Source organism: Oenanthe melanoleuca, unplaced genomic scaffold, assembly GCF_029582105.1.
Source record: "Oenanthe melanoleuca isolate GR-GAL-2019-014 unplaced genomic scaffold, OMel1.0 S019, whole genome shotgun sequence".
NCBI classification, from domain to species: Eukaryota; Metazoa; Chordata; class Aves; order Passeriformes; family Muscicapidae; genus Oenanthe; species Oenanthe melanoleuca.
This window is the reverse complement of record NW_026612668.1, coordinates 380-25,998: the sequence shown is the minus strand read 5'-3', so window position 1 is coordinate 25,998 and position 25,619 is coordinate 380. Positions and strand designations below refer to the sequence as shown.

Below are 25,619 nucleotides of genomic sequence, written 5' to 3'. Positions count from 1 at the left end.
CAGCATGTCAGAGCTTCCCAACTCACAGCATTAACCTGGGAACTGTCTGCAGGGAGACTTCCAGGCAGCCCAGCTCCTAATTATATGAGACCACTGTGACTTCAAACTAGAAAGAAAAAAAAGAAAAAATGGAAAAGGAAAAAAGAAAGACAATAATATAAAAAAAAAACCCAACCAAAAAAACCAAAGAGGAACATCAAAGCCTTTTATAAACTCATGCTACACTGGAAAAGCCACAATTATGCATTCTTAACTCTGAGGCTGTTTGCAAGGGAAATGATCAGGAGACTTGGAAAGGGTGCTCAAGTGAAAGAGGTTTATCTTGCTCCATTCAGAGGAAAGGATTACAGGCATAAAACTGTCACACTGGAGAATCTGGAGTCTTGAGAGTTTGCCTCCAAAGTCTTGGGGATGCAGGGAAGAAAGCTATTCAGATTAAAGACAGATGTGGCTTCCTGACAGAGGCTATCCTCTCAAATTAGTGGATACTGTAGGATGTTTGTCCCTACAGGTATTAGCCCTGCACTGACTAGGTGCAAATGAGAAGAGAATCAGGATAAAAGTGTATTAGAAATATCATGTTATTTCAAGTTATTCTTACTCCTCTAATTTACATTTCCCTGGATGTTTCACACTGTGCATTAGTGATTCACAATGATGTACATTTACACACAGCAGGAGAAAAATTAATGAATTCCATCACTTCTCTTATTTGTGAGACTATGCCCACGATGCAGCTCCCTCATTTTATTATGCCTTTTGATCTCCACAAAGTAATCTGCTTTGCCCTTGGCAGAATTGTATAATTCTTGCTAATTTAATACAAATTACATTTATGCACTTTGGGCAGAATAAGCCTCATTATTTGTTATTTCTTGCACACTCTCCTACAACCAGGCCAAATTCCAGCTCCCTGTCCCCAGCAGGAGGTGTGCACAGAGCATCCCCAGCAGTGCCAAATGCTCAGGGAGTGCATGGCACACACACAGGCAGCAACCAACCAAGGGGTTTGTGACACTGAACTGAGAGGAAGAGCCTCTGAGCCTTCCCTCCCATGTGAGGCATCATTTACTGCATTGCACAGCCTGTGCTGGGCAGAAAATCGTGTAAATAAATAATTATGGCTTTTGTTAGGTAAGTCATGGTGCCATAGGCTCCGCTGGGAGCACTGTCATAAAAATAGTGGCAAATTCCTGTGGCTGTGTCTTTCTCCAAGATACTACCAGTAGCTCCAAATGATTTCTGTAAAGACACAAGCAAAGAAGTAGAGCAATGTTAGATATGCATGCTTATTTATTGAAAAAAAACCCCCACCACATTATGATATTTTATTTGTGCTGAACATTGAAAGCACTTCAATGAAAGTATTGAAAATTCTCTTTTCCCTCATGAAAACCTTAATCAGGATTACTATAGGGCCCACATGACTTAGTTGGATCAGTGGAAGCAAATGAAAAACATATAACTTCATGGATCTTTGTCATCTGGGGGGAATCGGTGGGATTACTCAAATATTGGTAGTAGTAATGCCTTGATAAAGCAGAACTTCACTTCAATCTACCTTGTACTTCAGAGCTAGTTAGCCACTACAACTTCATTCCCTTTAAATCTCCCATGATTCTTACATTAGTTTTCCCAAATATATTTCCAGAAGATACTTAAGTGATTTAGTCTGTCAGAGACAAAGGAGGAAGAGCCAGGACAAAATCAAATTCATCATGCACATTAAAAAAAGAGCTGGGGATAATTTTGAAAGGAGAAGGCTTCCCCCCCAGTGCCCTTTGAGCTCACCAGCTCCTGCAGAAACAGGTCATTGGCCATGTGCACGATTCTGTCCACGTGGATGATGCCCCCGATGCTGTTCACCTCGATGTCGGACAGGAAGGTCAGGACGAGAATAGCTTCCACCAGGAGCTGCCTGTACTCGGGCTGAGGGACGTGGTTCAGCACCGACTCCACGTGCACTGCAAACTTGATTTCGCACGGGGTCATCTGGCAAGTTTGAATGGAAATGGAAAGACAAACTGACAAATCCAAAAGACTAGCTCCTTACATCCTGCAAGCACTGAAACATATGCTCCTCTCCACACACGGGGGCAGACTGACTGAAGCGAACAAAATGTTTGTGCAGCTTTAGCACTTACAGAAAGTTTTCGTGTTGCTAGACCTGATTCTGCAAACAGTTACACAACGTCCAGAAGCCTGCTCCAGCCCTGCAACACACATAGCTCACTTACATACAGTGCTGCTGATGCTTAGCTGGCACATTAACTCATTGCTCCTCAGGCTGTGCTCTCGCACACTCTGCCTTGTAAATATCTTTCTGGCATTGCAGGTGAGTTGCCAAACTTACTGCTCAGTGTTAAAGACAACCACCTGCTTAGAGGGGAGATTTTTAAATAACCTCTGTGCTTTGCCATGCAGGAATACCACTGTTCTGTTTGCAGAGCAGCTTAATTTGCACTGGCATGGCTCTGTGGATGTTATGCTGCCTTAGAAGGTTTGAGCTTATTTTATTCAATTGCTTTAAACAGCAAAATTAGATACTGTCCAGGTCTGACAGGCTAAAAATAGAAGTCTCTTTATCTACACAATAGGGATAAATAAACCTCTCCTTTCTGAAAAAAAAAAGCCACAATCCCCAACATTTAAATTTGATAGAAAATTCCAGCTCCTCTCTTCAGTTATCACAGTTCCTCAGAAAAGAAGGAAGCCAGAGACAAATCTGAGGGAAACACTCAGGAAGACAGTCTTGGGCACACAAGCACCACTTTTGCACTGATGAATTACTATTCACAAGCGTTTGTTTCACAGATGTGAATTCAAAATTTGCCAGAGCACCTAAAGACAGTACCCAACTAAGAAAAAAAATGCAAGAAAATATTATGGATTTAAAGAGCCAAAGCTTTGGTTTGAAACAATCATCCTTAACAGGTATTTACTTTAGAGACTGTGAAGCCAAAATACGCTGCCTGCTGTTGCAGCATGTTAAAAAAATAAAGTGGCAAGCAATGTGTCTGCTTTACTCCAACAAGTCTGTGCTGCCTCATCTTCCTCCCAGTGGGCTGCTCTCTCTGGAGCCTCCCAGTGGGCACAGGGAGACAGTGAGGATGTGCAGAAGGCAGGCTCAGCAAAGGGAAAACTTGTCACAAGCTCCTTCCCAGGTCTGCCTGGTAGGAATTTACCTGCACAGACCCAGGAAGCTGGAGGAGGTGCTGAGTCCAGATGTTCTACATGTAAAACCAAGGATCTGTAACAGTGGCCCTGCTGTATCTTACATTGTCAAACCAGACATTCAGACATGTGGCTAGAAAATCATGGGCATTTTACTGTACCTCTCTGGTAGTTGAAGAGGGAAGAACATACCCATCAATGGACAGACCATGGCACTGAAACATTTCAAGAGTGAACAGAAATTACAGTTCTTGCAAGTCAGTCTAAGGATTCTCTGTTATAAGCCAACTTTCAGTTAGGGGAAAAAAAAAAGCAAAGCAAAGCAAAAACCCCCAAATGACACAAAAAGCCCTGTACAAAAATATTATTTTATCCTTCCTGAAGAAGTTATTATGTAACTAGCAAAGATTAGAAATAGCCTGACATGACACACTAGAGCATGCTGTGCTCCAGCCCAGCTAACGAAGCAGAGCACTTCAGGAGCCACTACAACAAAAGCACACAAAGGAGGGAAACAAATCGATGGGAGCATTCTGCTGGAAGGGATTTGGAAATAAAAGATAACACAAAAACAAGACAACAGACCACAAAAGAAAGAATCTTTTTCATTTTTGCTAGAGCAACATTTAGTTATGTGTTTCACATCCAGGACACCACACCTCAGGATGTCAACCACTGGGGGAGAGAAATAACAAGTGGTAGAAAGAAAACAGTGACAAAACCTAAATGGTGAAAAGGCAGGTTAAGGAGGGACACATCTGGGTACGTGAGGTATAGAAACACAGCAAAAACAGGAGACAGATTTTATGAATAGTCCAAAGACATTTTAAGAATGAAATATTTAAGACAAGCACAATTTATTTTAACAGCCAGAAAAAACTTCCAAAGAAACCATGAACTTGTGTTAATGGAGCCCTTTTATGTTCAAGAGACACCCTTCTACCAGCAACTCTGGTTTCCACCTGTCGACCAACTTCCACTCCTGGCAAGATGCCACCCCTGGCCCACCACCTCCCTGAGTCACAGCTTGCTTGCTTCCTCCACAGCAGTCAGCTTACCTTCTGAAGGATTTTCCAGACTTTCTCATAAAAGCCAACAGGAACCCTGTTAATAGCCCCATCAAGCCTCCTTCTGCGCAGCCACTGCCCTTTTCTGTCACCCCAGCTCATGTCTCCACTAGAGCCAGTCGGAGAGGTACAGGTGGGAGATGATGGAGTACTGCTCCTCTGTAAGGACATCAAAGCTTTGGTTAGTTGCTTTCTAACACCCCAAGTGCCACTCCTGGCCAATACATTTCTGTTATAATGCTACCTCAGAACCAGGGAAAAAATACAGGCCTTGGTGTCATACAGGATAATGGGGTGGGAGTGATCCTTCATCCCCTTCTCTCTCCTTTGCAACAAGCTTAATTTCTCAAGTACTTCCATCATTGCTCAACAAAACAGGCAAGCATTTCAACATGCTGAAGCCATGTGAATTTCACTGCTTGGTTTAATGCAACACCTGACTACTTTAACAGGCACAAGCTGCTTCCAGGGCAGTGTCACTGCTATGCCATGTGGGGGGATCTGCAGGTAGGTCTGATTCACTTGGACATGGGGCTTGGTGTAAAAGTATCAAGGGGTTCATAAGTCCAGCAAGAGAAGCCCTCATGCAAAAGCTCTATTAAAGTAAGTAGATTAAAAATTGACTTAATGAAGCCACAAAATCATCATGCCTGCCTCTCTGTAAGTATTAGTCCTGTTTTCTTTACTACCCTTGTTGCTCTATTATTTTACTCTACCAGGTCTGGACAATAAATTAGGCAGCAAATAATTTTCAAAGTTGGGGCAATACCACCAAATTGCTGTTGTGATTTCCACACATGCAGTCTGCCCATTCCTTGCACTCCCACAGACCGTGCTCTCCTGTGTTCTTGTCTTAGGTTGCAATGCAAGATGTAACCAGAAGTATGTATTCTATTACCATCTGTTAAAACTAGGCGGGGCAGTGGGTTTTTTCTCTTCTATAATATAAATATAATATATTCTATAATATATATTATTCTTCTATAATACAAATATAATATAAATAATATAAATCCCTCATAACTCCAGGAGGTATATAGTCTGTTAATGGGCTATCTATTAAAATCAGGTAGGGCAGTGTTCTATATCTCTTCCACGAGATCTTCCCTCCAGGGAAGTATCTTCTGTTAGTGGCCATTGAGTCCCACTGCATGACTGATAAAATTACATCATCCCATTGTGAGATGCTCCACCCAGGGGAGGAGCCAAGCATTCCCACCTGGATATAATCGGAGATTTGGAACATCATAGGCAGCCTTTTTCCAATGGATTTCCAGAGGAAAACCAGACCCTTCTACATCACCACTGGACCTTGGGTGTCAGGTTATATTCTGACTCTGTCAGAGTTTTTGTACTACTGCAGTTTATTTTAATTTTCCTATTAAACTGTAGTTCTGACTTGGGATCTCCCACTGGTTTGCTCCTTCCTTTTTGATACCTGTTACTTTCAGCCCAGAAAGGACTTTACTGAAAGTGCCATCCTAAATCCCCTTATCTCCAAGTAAGACACCACCTGTAATGAGGAAGGAGGAAAATGACTGTGAACTGCACGTTTGGAAAGTGCAGGCTCATAAACTCTACATAGCCAAGCTCTACCAAAAAAAAAAAAAAAAAAAAAAAAAAAAAAAAAAAAAAATCCCCAGAAAACAGTCATTTTCCACTGCTACTAGTGTCCATGAGGCACACTTGGTGTTCCTTTGAAGTTCCAGTGCTTGCTGTTCCTTTCCAGTGCAAACTGACTGTGACAGACAGAACTTCCTGCTCTGTAGCTGTGTTTTTCAGGCATTTGGGAGGTGTGCCATAGACAGTAAGTCTAAAGATGCAGACAGGGAGAGCTTAAGAAGAGCTACAGTTGTCTGTCTTGAAAGAAGATGATTTCTTGAAGAGATACCCATGCAACTCCTATTTCAGCATCTGGATTCTGGGTTCCTCACTGTCCAGAGGCTGTCAGCATTTATCAACACTACATACTTTTACATGCTGAAGACACCTGTAACAATCTACTATCAAGTAGCTAAATCTGCTATAGTACTTTATCTGCTACAACTGCTTAAGCTTCAGAACTAAGTGGATCTAAATGCAAGACTCAACTTCTATTAGAACATTACTAATGAGAATGGGTTCCCAATGGAGACAAGACAAAGAGGTAGGGTTTGAAAACAAGGTTTTAGGCAGGAGAAGACAGAGGAGATGTCTAGAGCCAAGATCCTTGCACACACACACACACACACACACTGGGTGAAGAGCAGGTGCAGAGCTACAGACAGTGTTTTACCATGGAACCAAATGTGCTGCTGGACATGGAGTGCCCCTCATGAAAGAACTGTGAAACAAAACCAGACACCAACATCAGACAGCCAGGAGAACAGAACACAGACAAAATTAGGTAGCACAGAGGTGCAAAGATAAGAGATACAGAATAACTTCAGGGAGTCAGGGAAAAATTGCAGCAACCCTTGGCCTCTTGCAGTGCTGCACTTGAGCTGATACCAGAGCAGTTGCTGCTGATTCTCAGGGTCACCATGAGGCAGAGCCTGTTTGGCAGCCCATGCTATCCATGGAGCTCCCAGCATAAATCATCAGTTTAAAATGCAAGCAAAAGCTTCCCTGTGATTTGGGATCGAGGTAAAAAATAAATCCCCTACTTCCATTCCTCATTTGTTGCAATCCCACCAGCTTCTCTTTGCATGAGAAGCTTATCTTGCTGGAGAGACAGCAGGCTGCCAACTGGATGGGCAGCACTAAACAAAAAGCTGCAAGGCAAATTTTTAAGCATTTTTCTTTAAGCATTTTTCTTTAAATACCCACCCCCAAGCCATGCCTTCACATTCAATGGTTCTGAATCAAGAAAGAACAGCCACAAAACAGGGAGCTGCAGTTGCTCAACACTTCCAGAGATGTTAGTACAAGTACTTGAAATACTCCTGGTAACAACAAAGTGTATCCTGCAGCACCCCACCAACCGCCTGCCAAAATTACATTGTATTAGCTGCTAGTCAACATTAGCTGCTAGGCAGTAATTCAGAGAATCCAGGAGATGTGGCAGGAAGCAGCAGGAAAGGCAAAGTGTGCGTGTGAGGGGGAGGTACAAAAATAAGCCCAGCCAATTCCTCCTCTGTGCAAAATAGCAAGTTTTTGTGGAATGTGAAAGCAACAAAGGAACTATATTTCTAATGTTAAGAGAGGTCCAAGTACTCAAACTCACCCACCTCTGTATTTCAAACAAAATAATGCTGCCATCTAGTGCCTTGTCCCTCCTCCTTCCTGGAAAGGCCATGAATCCAGACACCCCTTTTTGACTGGGAGGCCTGCTCAGACTGACCTCCAAGGCCACCTCAGGGCAGTACAGCACAGCTGGCAGCACCTTCACACCCTTCATCCACAGTGATGCTCCAGCAGTGGCACAGCTCAAACACTGCAACCAGGTCTCACAAGAGACATTGTGTGATCCTCAGGTGTCTCTGCTTCCCTGCCTGACCATGTCCCATGAAGAATCATTAACTGATCTTTACTGCCACCAGCAAATGCTTCATGTTAAGACCATACAAAAATGCCACTCCTTTCTAAAGGTTTACTCAATCTGTTTCATCAAAGAAAACATCAAATATTTACTTAGATTAGGCTGCTCAAAGCCCCATCCAATCTGACCTTATACATTTCCAGGGACAGGACATCCACAACTTCATTGTTCCACTGTTCCACTGCCTCTACCCCTTCATCATAAAAAAGTGTCCTTGTATATAATCTAAACAAATCATTTCACTTTAAAACTGTTGCTCCTCATCCTGTCACTACAGGCCTTGGCAAAAAGCACCTCTTCATCTTTCCTTTAAGCCTCCTTTATATATTGCAAGGTTGCAATGAGGTCTCTTGGAGTCTTCTCTCTCTAGTTTGAATAACGGATGAGGAAAAATAGAACCATTCTTACAAATGTATTTTATTTGACCACTACCTTCCTAGTTGTTTAAAGCAAACGAAAATTACTAACAGAGACAAAAACCAGAGAAATCAAACCACTCATAACAAAACCATCAGTCACATTATTTCAGAGTATTTTGGTTGTGTTTTCTGTATCTCTCCATATACTCAGTTGAAGTACAATTTAAAGTATTGAACTTGAATATGTATGTATAAATTCCAGCAGTAATCATCCTGCACTCCTGAAGTAACAACCGGAAGAAAACAAAACGAGATTCCTTTTCCACATGGCTTGGAATCTTTTCCAAAAGGCACATGGTCCAGTTTTGCAACTTGGGCCAAGTACAAGAATGAACTTTTAAAAGCTTCTTTTTGTACATCTGACTTTTCTTTAGCTAAACATGATGGAAGAGCTTTTTTTTTTTTTACAGTGGATGCTACAAATGCATTACACTTTCTTTAAGTTCTTCTACATTCAGCAGGTGAAACAACAACAAAAGAGGAAGAACATTTTTGGAGGAAACATCCCTTAACTGCCTTCTATTTAGTGATAAGTTTTAAAATCAAAGCAACTTTGGAAAATTCTGTTATTTAACAAGAATAACACCTAACATAACACAGTTCCAGAAAAACTGTACTTTCTGATGATCATTGACAGAAAACCCTCACCTGCTTCATCTCACTCTTCAATTTAGTAATACCACTTCTTTCTGTTTTGGTTGCTCCAGAATGCCCCATCTCATGAATAGAAATTGCAGGGCTGGATGAAGAAGAATCTACAGGTCGCACTAAAGAAGCAAATGGACATTTTTAACATTCTAGGGGTAGAAAAATAGATGAAATTTTATCTAAGAAGTTAAACACAAATCATTCCAGAAATGTGCAATGCTCTTGGTGACAGCATCCTTTCACAGAATCACATCAAGAGTTCAAACCTGATTGTATCAAGGGGCCTAAATCCATTCTTGGATATCAGAAACTGATTTTCCTAGACAGTGAGCAATTGTAAATTTAGTCAGAATTGCAACAGGTTTACAGAAAGCCCAGGAGACAGCTGATGTGCCAGTCAGGAATATGTGGGCATCAAAGACATGCTTCTTGAAGGCAGGTTAGATATGACCTTTTAATGGCTTTTGTTCTGGTTCCATAAAATTTCTTCATTTTAGAAGTCTGCCTTCATATTACTGAAAACTTGATACAATCTTATTTCAGTGCAGGATAGCTTCCTGTGTTTTGTTTATTTCACAGCAGACATATACATGCACTGGTCACCCATGGTTCATACATTACCTATACCTTTATTTTATATGCATAAAGACTAGGTCTCCACTTATAAAACAATTTAACTTAATATATAAAAGTGAACAACTTACAGCTTCTTTCCACTCCAAACTCTTTCCCACTGAGAATATGATGTAGGAGACTTTTCATATCAAAGGGGCTTAGATTCATCAAGCTCTCTGAAGCTTCTTCACCTAATTAAACAAAATAAAACAAAATTACAAATGTCACAGGGAAGACAACAAGCTATAAAGCCAACTAAGGAAATTGAATGAACTTCAATCACATTTAACTCTTTGGCTAGTCCTTCCTTTAAAAAAATTAATATGTAGTTACATTTCAAAGAAAATATATTTCAGGACTAAACAACAAACCCTACACAAAAATAACACTATTTGCATTAACCTTTATTATGTCATAGCTTGTGCAAAAATTCACTGAAGCTCATGATGAGAAAGCAGTTGCTCCCTTATAGAACAAGATCACTTGGAAAGGTATCACAGCCATCTCCCAACAGCAAATGACATGTGGATCTAAAATATTCCAGAGACAGAGTTATTCCATAAAGAATATCTTCTGATATTTTTTTAATAACTGGGTGCTGGGGGGAGAGAAATCTTCCATTAAGTCAAAAAGAAGCGATTTTCAAGGTTTGTAACTGCACATATGAACTAAGAGGTCAATAAAAGGATTTAACACACATAAATGGAAAGATCAATCACAAAGGTTTGAAGCAAAAATGATACCATAAGTACCCTTACAATAAAACTGCTTCCTACCTGAGCATTTGAGACTTCGTGCCAGCTCAGTGGCCATGACCTGGATTATCAGACCAATGCGGAGCCGGAGCATCTCCACAAAGAGACTGGGCTGCGAGCGGACGTACATCGCCAAGTACATAATTATCTCCTGTAAGGACAAACCCACAAATGCACCTGTCAGAGTGGGGCCTCATGGCTCTCCCAGTCCCAGAGCAAACACTGGCACAGCACTGGGCACAGTCCAAGAAGCCTTTCTGCACAGGCTGCATACCTGTGTCAGGACTGCAATACTGATGTCTTGGCCACTGGCTTCGTAAATGAGATCGGTGAGCTCCTCAGGTGGCAGTGGGCTGTGAGAAGACAAACCACAGGCAGCAGTTACTCAGCACAACCAGCTATTAAATTCTTGAACAAGCACTAGGATAAAATCACCCAGAACAAAGGTGCCTACAGTTCTACCTGGGTGTCTGCAAATCCTTTTGAGAGCAAGGAGTAAGGTTTAAAATAAGGTAATAGCAGCAGAATGGGACCAGCAGGAAGATGAAGGGCAGCCTGTGCCTGAGGCAGAGCTCCAACTTACGTGGTAATGATTTTCTCACGGGGTTCTGGTGGCAGGCCCACTGTAAGTTGCTTGTGGTGTGACAGAAGGTCTGTACATGCCTATCATAAGGGGACAAAAAGCAAGAGATCTTTCTCTGAGTCACGTGGAAGTGATATGGCTTTTAATTCACCAAATAAAATTAATTCCATTTCTTCAGCAATTTTCAAATGCATTTCTACTAATTACCAGACATGCAAATAAAGCAGAAGGTTGTTAAATAGTTTCCAAAGATCTCCTGAGGTTAACAGGGTTATGAGCATTTGTCCAGGCTGAATATGGCCTGTTTCCCTGCTCAGTGAAATCAGCAGCATAATGATTAGATTAGGAACTCTAGTGGGGCTTGCAGATCAATAAAGGCTTTCATCCTTTATCATATGATAAACTTCTGTTCTTTATTTAAGACAACCATATTTTTAATCAATGAAAAGTTTGGAAGCATTAGTTAAAAAAACCCTGCATACTAATATATCTCCAAAAACAAACACCAGAATACTGCATGACATTCCTGATTGATTCTGAAATAGGTACTTTTCCCCAATGTTTACTCTTTTAGATTGACCTCCTTTAAAAGTGGGTGTTCAGTTCACCTGTTTTAGTATCCTGAATAAAAAACATCACAGAGCAGTGTTCCTCTGATTTTGAAGAGTCTATTTTCACTGCCTTAACATGAAAGAAAACAGATCATCTCTATTCTCCTCCTCCTCAATTCTTTGTCAATACCTTTTCAAGTTAACATACATGGCTTTTTGTAAGCATGTCTGTACTGCTCATCCATTGTGTCTTGAGAAGGAAAAAAAGTTCTGTGCTTAATGAAGTACCATGCACAGTGATTATCACAAACTGCTCCCCACAGACAGGGCTGTCACTAAATAAGGCATCCTAGATGTGACAGAGAGCCTTGAAAGTGGCCAGGAAGGAATTACAGAAAGAGCTCCTCAGAAATATGCAGGGGACTAATAGAAAATTAAACAAATACTTTTAGAATACTTGAGAGGAAACCTTTTTGTAATGATCAAAATTATATCTGTACTCTTAACAGTGGATTTTTCTTGTTACCAGTTAATAGTAATGAGTATTTAAATGGTTCCAAACATCCATTCATAAGGCAGACTGTCCACCCAAGGGGATGGAAATGGGCAGAACATGTTTTTGTTTCATCACTAGCACTCTGACATAGCAGTGCTCCAAAAGGGTTCATACCATCACAATAGCAATAGAGAATTACCACTGGCAACTGCAGCTTTCAAAGCACACAATTAAGATTTTCCAATTAACAGAGATGAAATTAAGCCTTCACAACTATTTACAGTGTGACATTCTCAGTCCATGCCAACATTAGCAGTTTGCAGTACAGACAGACAGAAAGATAAAGATGTAGTAAGACTCTAGACCAGAAAAACAAACAATATTTAATTAAAAATGCTGCACTATGTATGTTGTAAAGTAAAACTAGAAGGGCAAACACAAACCCCAACAGCAAACTGGTAGTTTTATCTCTGTTCCCAAGCAGGAAGCTGAACAGGATTATTTGTATTTCATACCTCAGCCAGGACTTCAACTCTCTTTTTGAGTATGCCAGAAATGTAACGGATTAAGCCCCATTCCTGATTGAGGCCTGCCTTTCTGTAGAGCTCATTGAGGAGGCAGTGAACAGTGACACCATACTGTCCATCCAGCTCTGTGTCCCAGTCAGCACCTCTGCCACAAAACAAACAGGAGGTAATTGTCATCAGGCAAGACGCTAAACTTTACCACGCAGCTGGATTTTGACTGCCTTGCTCACATTGGTGACAGAATTAAATACCAAATGGGACATCTGTGCCTTCACCACAGACTGATTACATGTAGACAAAATCCTCTTGATACCAGGAACTTTCACACTAATTTGAGCACTCACTCAGCTGTGAGCCAGCAACTTGAAAAACCTGAAGGATTTCCTACTAGACTTTAAATTGAGCATTCACATGGACAGTTTGCTGGAGGAATCTCCATGTAGTGCTTTTTCAGACCAGAATTCAATAATATCTTCAGTACTGCTGAAGACTACACCCATTTTTGAGATTTTTCAGAGGAATTTTTTAGCCTTTTTCTTAGCTATTAGCTAAACTTCTGTGTTGCTTATGCCATTACTGAAAAAAGCAAAGGAGATTTCTGTTCCTCTCCTGGTTCTGAATTTCAGTGCATTATAGCTTCTCTGTGGTCCTGTTTTGAAGTGTCAGAGAATGACTTTTCAACTCCTGCTGACAGAGTCCATAAGAGGTCCATCTGCCTGCCCAACAGTCTCTCTTGGTGAAATTACTGGTGCTAGATGCAGTTAAACAACAAAACATAATTTTTATAGGATTTCCTTCACTCTTTAGAGAGGATGCTAAACATTTTGCCTGGGAAATCAAGAAGATCAAAGAAGAGGTCCTCACAGGAGACAGACTAAAATAAACAAAAATGCAGTCTTTGTAGCAGTAGGGAAGACCAGACCATCTGTGATTAACACATACTTGTCTTTGCACCAAAAGCTAACTGCCTGACAGGTTCCAGCAGTATTCTCCTGCACAGGAAAAAAAAGGCTCAATAAACACACTTCAGAAGATGATTCTGTTGTTTGTATTTGTATTTTGTTCACATCAAACCAATTTAAACAGCAGATGTTTACTAACCCCAGCAGACGGGTCCAGACTACTTCCAAGAACGTTTTACCAAATTTTAGCCAGTTGTATACTTAAATATGCAAAGGGATTAGAGGAAAAATAGTGAACACTCATCAAAATTGCATTTTGCCTTTCGTTAGAAACTGACAAGATGAATTTTCCCTCCACTTTCATTCTTGTGTATGAAAATCACACCAAATCTTTGTGAACTTTAAATGGAGTACCACAAATAGAGCAGTGTGTGCTCTCATTCGTGGAAACGATTTGTGCATCTAGTTTGTGAGCCTTGGAGACTTTATGTATTTGCAACTGTGTGCCAATCAACTCTAAAATTTGCACAAGTCTTCTTCTGTATCCAAATAATTCATGTAATCAAACTAACTGAAAATAAGCTTGTTAAAGCACAAAATATTTCCACTATCCCCTCAAAACACAACCTGAACAGTGGAAACCTTTTGCATAAGAATAATCAGATACCTGTGACCAAACTTAAAGATGCTGAAGTTCATACTACAACTTACTTAAGTATATGCAAAATATACAAGATATCTGCTTGATCATGGAGTGTTGGACATTCCTTCAGCTGATCAACGAGCTTCCTGCAATCCAAATCACCATGAGCATCTTTAGGTAAGTGCAAAACATTTTCACAGTCCTGATAACAAAGATGGATGAAAAATTAAAAGACATGATGTTCAAAAAAGCAGCAGATCTGTAACTTCCTGTAACTTCAAACTTCCCGTAACTTCAAACTTCCCATTAAAAAAAATCACAACAGACTTGAAACAAAGCTCTGCACTTGAAATACAGACACATCATTTAGTTCTTACCAGGGTACTGCAGGGAGAGAGAGGAGATTAATCCCAAGAAACACAACTCCCAGAATGGAACCTTGTATCTAGTTTTTTTTTTTTTACAAAACAAAAAAATGGAATCATCTTCATGCTTTACCTCTCATCTTATGTTACTTACAAAGAGAAAAGCAGAGAGATAGTCTTCTTTTCAAATAGAAATAATTTAGAAGTTTTTGAGTTCCATCTCTAACCTGTATGTAAGTGGCACTTTATGAATGCAGATATTGCCATTATAAATTTTCCAAGATTATGAAAGTAAAATGACAAATAATCAGATGACATAATCCTATGGTGAATTCTTGGATGAAAAGAAGTTTTGTTTAACAAGCTGTTCAGCAATTTATACAATCCTAAAATACCATTCTCACAAACAGAGCCTTGTGCAGAGCAGAATCCTTCAGGAGGCTGGACACAATCTCTTTTAGCCATTCTCAGCAGCTGGCCACAAATACCAAGACAAAAAAAGTGCCCAGCACAACCCCATCTTCATGCCTTGAGCTGGGATTTGGCTGGTACCCTAAGGACATTGACAAATTCCCTCTTGCTCAGATTTACTGTAAGTAACATTTCTTGGAAAACTTCTCTAAAGGTTGTGAACATCCTGTGCTTCCCCTTGTGATCAGCTAGAACTAAAGACGATGACTTAACTTCTGGCTTTTAAAAATAAAGCAACTACTATGTTCTTTTCTGTTTTACACATGCATTTAAAAACTTTCCACTTAATAGTGCCTATTTGACTAAAAAACCTTAATCCAGCCAAAAAAAAAATTTTCAAAACAAGGGAAAGCCTTGGAAGTCTGTGAAGAAAAGTAACACCTGGCACAGGGTTTGGAAGGATAACACAAGGGAGGGCTACAGCATTGCATCCTAAAACCACAAACAGCATAAAAATTCCCACACCTTACCTTTGTCTCAAAGAAATGAGGATTATCAACAAGATTCAGAGACTTTCTGTGTGTGTTCAGAACTTTAGTGGGAAGAGACATAGACATGGCTGGAAAACAAAGTCACCAGAACAGAAAGAAAAAAAATAGTCTTTTTCAGTAACATGAAAATCAAAACCACCTAAATGAAGCAGCTTGACTAGGTAAAAACAACAGAAATATCCACAGAGTCAAAATACAGAGGCAGTGCTTCTGAGATGCTGTGCATGGAACTCTGAGACAAGCTCATGTTCTGAACCTTATTTCCTTGCAGGTTTGCTCTGAGATCATCATGCCAAAGGCCCAGGGGCTACATGCTCAGCTGATCCCTCTTACTTGGCCCACGACTCTGAAATGCAGCAGCCCAATGACCTGACCCTGCCAAGTGTTTTAAACATTTCAACAGGAAATGAGTGGAGAAAATTACCTAACTGGTAAGATTTCATAATTAAAATTATAATGCTAAAGGCAGGTTAATGCTCTGTTAACTTAATATGCTGAATTCAACGGAGGATCAGATGATGTGGAACATGAAAGACAGTAGAAAATACTAACAGAAAAGCCTGGAAGTTATTAATTTACGCTGAAGGGAAGTCTTCCATTGACCAGGGCATTGAGTATTACATATAAAACACTGCATATATTGGAATCTATTTACAAATTCAGCCAAAGTCTTATTTTGGTGTATATCCTCCAATCAGGCTATAAGAAATGCAGCACAATTAGAAAGACTGTGCTTCCTCTCTACTTCATTTGTTCTTAAAAATTTAGAAAGTACGCGTGAATATTTATGTTTTTCTTGTATTGAAACATTTCATTTCACAGCAACTTTATTAAAATTAAAAAGCACATTTTGTCTGCCTTTATACAATTAATTAACTGATTTGGGTTCTAAAATTCTATCCAACTAAGAAGCTTGTAGCAGCTTCCATAACATTAACTTTGATTAAATGCTACATTTCATTGCAGGTTTTCTGTGTATACACCATGACACAAGATACTGTGGGAACATAACAGCTTCAGTCATTCTTACTACTTAAGGAATTTCTTGTTCCTTCTCTATACAGAAAGAACTAGTGGCACAAGTATGTCAAGAGGTATAATTTTTAAATATTTGAACTTACCCCTTGTAGCAGCCAAACCGGATTTTTAAATTATTATCACGAAATAAACAAGAGGGGGAAATACCTGGAACTTCTAAGCCCTTTGTCTTCGCCATTATTGACAGTATTTCCTCTGTGGAATGGTTTGCACTGAACACAGGAGGTTGACTTGTTGTGTTTGAAGTTGAAGGCAGGTATGACTTCAGTGCTGTGCTCTGCAGGACATCATTTATATACTGATCCAGCTCATCCTGGCTATCTAGTGTAACACACATTAAAAAAAACAGGTTTCTTAAAGGTAAAATCACTATTTATATTATCATTTTCTTATTCAAACACACCACTATATTCTTGCTTATTTTAAAGGGCACTCAAATATGCAAAAATAGTCTGAGGAAAATATTTTTAAGCCAAACAAATTTGAAACAAAAGAAAAAAAATCATTTTTTTACACTGAAAACAGATTTAGAAGCTAGCTTTGCCTTTGAAAGGAATCAGAAGGTAGATCTGGTAAGATGATAGAAAACAGCTGAACTTGATTGTAAAAGTCTCTTCCAACCTGTATGATTCTAAGAGTCTATCATTTCTTCCACACAAGCTCTTATCCATAAATCCTCACAGTCCACTTCCCTCGAACCTCTTCCACACCTTCACAACTGCTGGCTCTCCAGACTCAGTTTTGCTGTAGCAGCTGCCAGCCAATACCATAATACAAATGCAGGAAGAACACACATGACTTCATTCTCAAAACTGAGTCCTGCAGGTCCTGTCCTCAGGTGGATGCAAGAGAAAACCAAATGACCATCAGCTGTGCACAGAACAGACTCTGCAGTGTAGGCAAACCCAGGCTCTGCTGATAGAACTTGACAGAGAAAAAAATACCAAGTGAAAAAACACTCTACCTTTCTCACAGAAATCTGCTGGGTAGTCTCCATATTCACTGTCAGGACTATGACAGTCGTCATTACGGTCATCAAACAGTTTCAGGTCACAGTCTGGATCCAGGAAGCTCAGATATGTATGAAAAGAGGTGGTAAGAAATTCTGATAGCTTGCCTATTTTCACCCTGCAAAAGGGAACATGTGCCAAAGAGCATTAACATCCATCATTCTGATACGGATTAATGTTCACTTAGCTTCCAACAACTCCTCCAAAATTTCTGAAACCTAATGCTCAATCTACCTTTGGCAACTATAAAGCCACAGAAACTGACACTGAAAAATAAAAAAGGAAAACAACAGTGGCAGATCCAGCTGGGTACTTACTGCTGTAGATATTAATTGATTTTAACTGTGTTATGGTAACAGGCCTAACTCAAAGCCTAATTATGCAGGGTGTTGTATGTTTGTATGAAGAGGGACCCTGAACAAAGACCTGAGCTCCAAGGATAATGCATAAGAAACTGGGGCTGAGAAGGCTCCATGAATGGCAGTGTCTTTTCACTAAGAACTGCTAAACCATCTGTGCTGGTTTTAGGCATAAGAGTTAATGATGGGGCTATGCTTTGGATTTGTGCTGGAAACAGTGTTGATAACCCAGGGGTGTATTAGTTACTGCTAAGCAGGGCTTACTCAGCATTTCAGCCTTTTCTGCTTCCCACCTGACCCCAGCAGCACAGGCTGGGGTTGCACAAGGAGCTGGGAGGGTACACAGCCAGACAGTCCCTCTGACCACAGGGACATTCCATACCATAGGGTGTCATGCTCAGCATATAAAGCTGGGGTAAGAAGGATGAAGGAGAGGGTATTCAGGGATACAGAGGTTTGTCTTCCCAAGCACAGTTACATTTGATGGAGTCCAGCTTTCCTGAAGATGGCTGAACTGCCTGCCCATGGAAAGTGGTGAATGAATTTCCCATTTTGCTTTGCCTGCATGTGCAGTTTTTGCTCTATTTACTAAACTCTCTTTATCACAACCCACAAGTTTTCTCACTTGTATTCTTCCAATTCTCTCTAGAGTCCCACTAAGGGGAGGGTGGGTGAATGTCCACGTGGGGCTGACCTGCTGACTGGATTTAAACCATGACAATATTTGCTTGCCAAAGGAAGATACTGATGGAGAGGGCAAGTAGAAAAAGAATAGGGAGATACTGTGACAGCATATTTTACACATGGATGAACGGAACACACCAGCTAACAAGTACTACATGTAATCAATGTTTAAATCATGCCCAGTAACTGTGAAGGTAATTTACTTTTTAATAACAAAACCCCAGCCAGAGTCAAGATTTCATATTTCCAAAGATTTTATGTTTGTTTTCTTTATCCATTAACGGCAGTCAGACATGGTACACTTTTTGGGAGACAGATCTTTTCCACTGCACCTGAGGTTCAGCTACCATTTGATTGCCACATAATAATTAAAGCTGAAACTTCCTTCTCTGCAGAATTCTAGTACAAAGTCTGTGCACTATCACAAGTTCAAAACTGAGACTTTTATAGGATTTAATTTTAAAAATCATAGAGATAATAATTTGGCGATTCTGACATTACCTTGCACCTCCAAAATAACCATCTTCTAATTTTCTTATTGTGGCAAGAACTGCTGGATGAATGTCAGTACCATCATCAACTAAAAAAAGAATAGTGGAAGAATTGACGCTCACCCACACATTCTTAAATTATCACATCCAAATACAGTGAATTAATTACTGGGTGTTGTCTACAATGCAAATCAGGCAAATTTAAAGCAGAACCCACAACTTCTATCAATACTATCTTATTCAAAGTCCCAGACAAATAAGTAAACAAAACACAACCCTTAGACAAGTTCCAAAGACAAACGCCAACCCGCCTCAAGACAAGTTCCAAAGGGATTTATACGAAATTTCTTTAGACAGAAACAGCATGGAGATAATGGGGTGATGGAAGCATATGAAGAGGGAGTAAAACCAAAATTAAATATTACCATGTCATCTAGATTCAGTATACACGTGAGAAAATTAAACTATACTTCTGATGTTAGAAGTCCTGCTACCTGTCTCCTCTCAAACCAACATCCATCCTATTCTCCTGCAGTGATCTACTCTGCTTGAAACAGAGAAAATTAATTTTACCAAGCATTGTGTGGGTGATGGGAAATGTCAAGGTTGGTCTCCCTGTCATCCTCCAGCAAGAAGTGAGGTAAGCCAGCTCTGTCTTGAGCATCTCCACAATCATCTGATTGTCTAGAGCAAGATAGAAGTGGTGCTGGTCAGTAAACTAGAGAAGAGAAAAACAAAACATAGAGTTAGTTGTCAGTGCTTTCCTTATTTTTTTCTATTTCTTCCCTTAAATCATTCACAAAAGCCATATGAGCTACTCAACACAACACAAACAACCTGAATTAACCTAACAAGGCCTCAGACAGTGAAAGAGAAGTCCATGCTTGTGCTAGAGTCCATTTTCTTCCGCCTGTAGACTGTCCATCAAAGTAAGCCATACAAACAAAACCTAGGCAATCACAGCCATGAAGCAGAATCTTCCCAATGACCAATTACACTGACCTATGATCTGGAAGATGGAAGTACTCTAAATATGGAAAAAAAAGCTAACAATAGCAACAAAAACAATAAACAGACTCAAGTGCATGCTGAGGACTGGGAGCCAGTAACTGTATGTCTCTTGGGAACCATGTGAAAGTCAAGCAGAATACAGAAACTCTGTAACTCTGTTAATACTGGCAGTTACTGAGCAAAAAAGGTACATGAAATGTGCAATGACAAAGTGCTGCTCCCATTGCAGCAGGAAGCCAAGAACCACAGTAAGAGACTATTATGGCTACTTCAGGATCTGGAACCACAGAAGCTGGACAAAAAATGGAAAGTATGTCAAAGCAGACAAAACAAAAGTTAAGGAAGCCCATAAGTCTTGGGGAGGGTAAGTGCATAAAGAACATGGAAGTTCAAGCTGACAAAATCCAGAGAAATTTCTTCACAGAAGGAATCAGGAACTAGCCAAAACAATCCTTGAGCCACTCGCAATTAGCTTTGGTAATTTAGGAACAATAGGTCCCAGAAATCCAGAGATGAGGAAACACTGCCTGCCTTTAAAAAGGAAGAGCCATTTAAAAAGGCCAATTCCAGTATGTGAAAGCAAAGGACAACAAAGAAAATATGAGACAGCCAAGATAATTACAAAATGATAAAGTAAGATGGTCAAAAACCAATCTCAACAGATTAGTTGAAGCAGAACTACTTTTAAAATTGTTTTCAAAAGGTAGTTATTAATAAATTTTTCAGAATTACTGTATCTGAATTGAGTCAGCCTTTGCCCCACACCTAATCAATGTTTTCACTAGAAAAGATAAAGAAATACAAATGACAAAATCACAAAATTTGTGGACACTCGTCAAGATCAACAAGATGGTTTAACTGCTAACCTTAGGAAGGTGACATTAAACATTAACTCCATCCACCTCAAAAAAAAAAAAAAAGTCAAGGGAACTGTCTGGCTTCAAACTACAATGGAAAATGTTATGGAGGTTTTCATGGAATAAGCAAGAACTGTCACTGTGTTGCTAATGTAAAGCTAAATGTCATTTTGGAATATTCTAGTAAGTATGTTCCTTATTTGATATGTGCAAGATTTTAGTGGGAATATTGGGTCCTACTTATAAAGTAGATGTGAACTAAAATGTATTTTGAAAAAAAATCAAATCTCTAAGGAATTTTTCCCTTATTTGCAAAAGTGAAAATTGGTACAGGGAAGTAACACAACAACTGATATTTTATAAAGCTGCTCGTGATCAACTGACATGGGGAAGAATGAGACAGGATCTACATTTTTTGCAGTAAATCTGATTTATTTGGACATTATGAAGCGGTACAGAAGCCTTCTACGGACTCCACTGAATGCCTTCAGCTGCAGTTTAAAGACTTCTTTAGTCAAACATCTCTTTAGAAAGGTGGATGCATTCTTTATCCTGCATCAGTTGTACATGCTTGGAGTAGGTGAGTCCCCGGCCATCTAGTACCAAGTGCTGGAATAATTCTATTGAAATAAGTGTGTTGCATTTCATTAAATGTATAAATAGGAGCCATTGATTCTATGAGGATCCAAACTTCCAGCAACATTGAAAAAAACACTGAAGAGCAGAAAAAGACAGAACACCCATTTCTCAGCACTACTGACCCTTTCAACAATATAATGAAAGATCACACCTTCACCTCCTAGGGGTTACAGTATTTAGCAGACTTACATGTACTGAGTTTTTCATCAAACCAATTGGTAGAAAGATACATTAACTGATCTATTTCTGCAGAAACTATTTCATTAATTAGAATGTTGGTGTGGGCAGAGATCAGCAACAACTTTGTAGTATTGATTCACTATGTTCTCCTAATCCAGAAGCCAAAGAAACCAGACTCTGTATGACAGAAAAGAGATTTATCAGCAGTTCTACCACACTCATCCCATCATCCCATGCTCTTAAAAACCCTACAAAGTAAAGCACATCTGCTGTGTCAGCCCTGTTCTACCTAAGGTACAATGACAGCAGGGAAAAGCATAGTGCTTCACTAATGATATGCCATTAAGAAAGGAGTGATTTTCCTGACAGCTTTACATGCTTACCTGAGGGGTAAAAGCAAATATTTGATTTCTTATCACATAGAGCTTGGAGGTGCCCAACACTCCGATGTGTCGGTGTGGTCGGCCACTTAATTTCATGTTCTTGTTCCGGCCTGGAAAGGAAAGAGGAAGAAAAGAATCTCAGCTAACATTTTCCATATTGTTTTTCAAAATCACCACTTTAGACAGGAAAATTTACTCCACTTATACCAGTCAGGCAGAAAACCAGTAACAAAACGCGAGGCTACAAACTGGCAGATATAAGCCAGAGTCCTTCAAAGGACTAATTAAAAATGAAAATTTTGGCCTGACTGTCCATGGATTTGATCTTATAATTACAGTAATTGCTCAGCATCCAAAGCTTCCCTACCACAAAGGGCAGGAGAGGTTATATTAGATAAACAAGGCCATCAACATAACCCAGAAATTCCAATGTTTTCAAATATAGGACCTTAAAAACTCATGTCTGCAGGCTAAATCAACACACAAAGTACATCCAAATACAATGACAGATTTTCATCAGGCTTTAATAAGCTTCACTTTTCTCAGCAGAACTTATTAGCAAATGATCCACACTACAACCTTTGCACCTGCAGCCAGCAGCTGACTTGAATCTTGCTCATGAGGAGTAAGAACCAAACAACCATGTGTGTGAACATCCCCAAAGAAGTCACTGTTAAAAGCAATGTACCAAATCATAATACTCACCTGCCCCCCCCAGTGAAAGAAAGCTATTATGAATTATAATAAAATTAATGTAAGTCTCAGCAAAGCCCTGCAAATGTTTCATTTTTTTAAAAGAACTTTGAGATGAAGCACGAGATTCTTCTGCAGAACAAACACATACAATTTCTCATGTGAAGGGCAAACTTTCTAAAATTTATCTGAAGGCCCCATTACTTTGAATGATTCCAAAAAAGTTCCCTGTTAAAACAAAAAACCAAACCTTACAAACAAAACCCACCACAACAAAAAAATGTTCATCCTATGAGAAGCTCAGCATTATCTGTAACCAAATTGCCATGGGAACATGCTCCAGACTGAGGGAAGCAGGATACAGCTCCCCTTGTCCACACAGCAAAGGAATCTACCAGTGCTGAGTCACTCCACCTCAATTCCACTTTATAGCAGTATCCACAATTCTGAGTCATGAGTTGCTGGCATGCCTGAAGAAGTAAAACTAAGTTAAATTAGGAATACATGTAACAAACTTTCCACCAAATAATTCCAGCAAGGATTATCAAGAACCGGTTATGAAGAGATGTAACAACTAGAACCAGTCAGAGCTTTGGGGCATTTATTTAAGTCAATTTAGGCTCTGAGAAAAACAGGATTTGAGAGCCACTGATGAGGAACTGGAATGTATTTAAAGTCCTGTGTTTAGAAAAGCCCTAAAGGCTTCTGGGTTTGCAACAGAGACAGAGAGCTTCACCAGCTTATCTCAGCTCAGGTTGCAAGGAACTTTAGCAAGAACCTGACAGCCCAAAGATGCGCTGATAGCAGCACAGCTTCCCTGATTTGGAGCAGAAAACTTCCCAGACTGCCTGTTGGAAAAATAAAAATCATACTGCCCAGTTTCCAGACTCAAATGATTTCTTGAAGGAAAAATATTTGATTTTTTTCTTCTGTGTTTTTCCAGGCATTTTTTCAAAAACCAGTTTCTCTGTGGAAGTAGTTTCTGGAGGACAAAAGAAGAGTCAGTTTTTGTCTAACTCCAAAGGCACAGGGAAACTTGTATTTTTGTCACCATTTCTAATAAGGTAATTTTTTCCCTCTGTTTGAGTCCCTTATTTAAGGCGGAAGTTCTAAGTTGGTTAAGCTTCTTAAAAAAATACCTTGCCTGGCAGTAGAGGGGCTTCCATGCTGAAATACTTACCCAGCATGGTGTAGAGGTTGCTGAGGATGCGAGCTGGCTGCACTCTGAGTGGATGGATATCAGCAATGCTCTGAACATTGATTCCACGGTCTTGCAAGAGATTCTTAATTTGATTAGATTCTGCCAAAACAGTTACTGTGTAACAGAAAACAAAAACACAAATGAAACCCAATGTTCTACTCCTTTTAACTGACTGTTTCTACTGTCAACTCTCAACATATGCATTAAGTTAACTAAAAAGGCACAAAGGCCTCATTTTTTCTTAATTTTTGGATTCATGAAATCAAAAGGGATTGCAATAGGACACCTGACAGATTTTAATTCTCTGTTTCTCAGGATTTCTTGCCATTCCTGTCCACTGTGGACAACAACGGTGGTCAGAAGAGTCAGAAGAATCCTCTAAGGTCTCTACTGAACTGCTCAAAGCAGGGTCAGAGTTGCTGAGGTTAAAGCAGGTTCTTGGGGACTTAATCAGTTGCTTCTAATTTCTTTGAGTACCACTAGTTTGGATCACACACAGTCTCTTTTAGCAGTGTTTTTTAGGGTTTTCCCCCCACAGAACAAAGGGAAACATGACTTGAAAATCTTTGTTATTTTAATACAGCACATTATAGCAATGCAGCCAAACCACTGGGGAACAGGTGCTGTCACTTGTATAGCAATAAATGTTTTGGAGGATACAAAATGGCAGAGGTAGGGAGAAAAAAAAATAAAATTCCCTAATGAGAGAAATCTACAATCCAGGCCCAGAACCCATCTCTTGTCCCACCTGAGGTTTTGCCCATGATAAGTGTCTTACTGATTTCGGAATAATAATGCAGTATCCTTCTTTGTATTGTGAATACCTGCCAAAGATGCTAAAAATAAGCAAACATTTCTATTTCTATAGGCAATGAGGCATTTCAGAATAATGAAATGCTACTCCTGTGAGGCACCAATGGGGTAAACAAGCACCAGCCCAGGTCACAGGATCCTTGACAAAGGCTGCTCCTGATAAATGAGCTGGTTGCTCTTTCAGAGCAGTATATGCCCTGGAAAAGTCTTTAAGACCTGATCTGCTGGTGTTTGCTCTCTACTTAATTTTTGGTTTTGGCTGTTCTTGCACAAACTAAAGAGGCTACTCCCTGCAGCAGCCAAAAACTGCTAACTCTGTGTGCCTCACCTCTCTATACAGGGAACCTCAGCACCCAGTGTGCTCTGGTTCCTCTGAAAAGGAGCTAAATGAAACCTAATTAACCTGATCCATCTCCTCTCAGTCCTGCTGCTTCTTTCTAGAAGCTGCCAAGATCTTCCTTTTCACTACAAGATTAAGTTTGCCATTCTCCAACTCCAGACAAGTCTTTAAAAATTTTAACAAATATATTTTTTAAAAAACTGTCTTAAACCTGATCTTACCTCCTGGAAAAAGGCAGCTAGGAAAACAAACTCTCCTTCTAATAGTGTCATCAAAGCAATGTCCCATGCAAAAAAAAAATCCACATTATTTTTAAACACATCTTTAATCTCTCCTGTACAAAGGGACTTTGCCACCACATGATTCAATTCACACAGAATATTTCCGAAATTCCCTCACCTTGTACCACAACATCAGGTTTAAATCCAGTGGAAAATCTCCTGTTTAAGGGATCAATTTCACCTGCAGCAAGAAATCCCTAGAACAAATGCAAAAGAAAGAAAAAACTAAGGAAACAAACAGAATTTAAGCAAAAGGCTTCTGACATATAGAATAAATCCTAACCAATTTTCACATTTTTCAGGACAGCAGGACTCAAAGCCTGGTCAGTCTACCCTATCCACTAAGCAGTACATTCAAGAAAAACAATGTCTGCAATGTTTTTTGGAACAACACGAAAATGGCTGTGACTGA

The 25,619-nt window shown here is 39.7% G+C and overlaps 1 protein-coding gene across 1 annotated transcript; it reads right to left on the bottom strand.

Moving 5' to 3' along the window:
• Positions 1 to 1,034: 1,034 nt before the first annotated feature.
• On the bottom strand, positions 1,035 to 25,404 carry LOC130266335 (phosphorylase b kinase regulatory subunit alpha, liver isoform-like; the record flags this gene model as incomplete). The annotated part of the gene is made up of 19 exons (XM_056515641.1): positions 1,035 to 1,242; positions 1,792 to 1,992; positions 3,336 to 3,389; positions 4,233 to 4,400; positions 8,829 to 8,947; positions 9,533 to 9,634; positions 10,220 to 10,349; positions 10,473 to 10,551; positions 10,782 to 10,861; positions 12,344 to 12,500; positions 13,969 to 14,102; positions 15,207 to 15,295; positions 16,413 to 16,586; positions 17,230 to 17,393; positions 18,820 to 18,898; positions 19,383 to 19,527; positions 21,880 to 21,989; positions 23,753 to 23,887; positions 25,326 to 25,404. Coding segments are annotated over 19 exons (2,373 nt in total), but the record flags the coding sequence as incomplete, so codon positions are not given.
• Between the last annotated feature and the right edge of the window lie 215 nt (positions 25,405 to 25,619).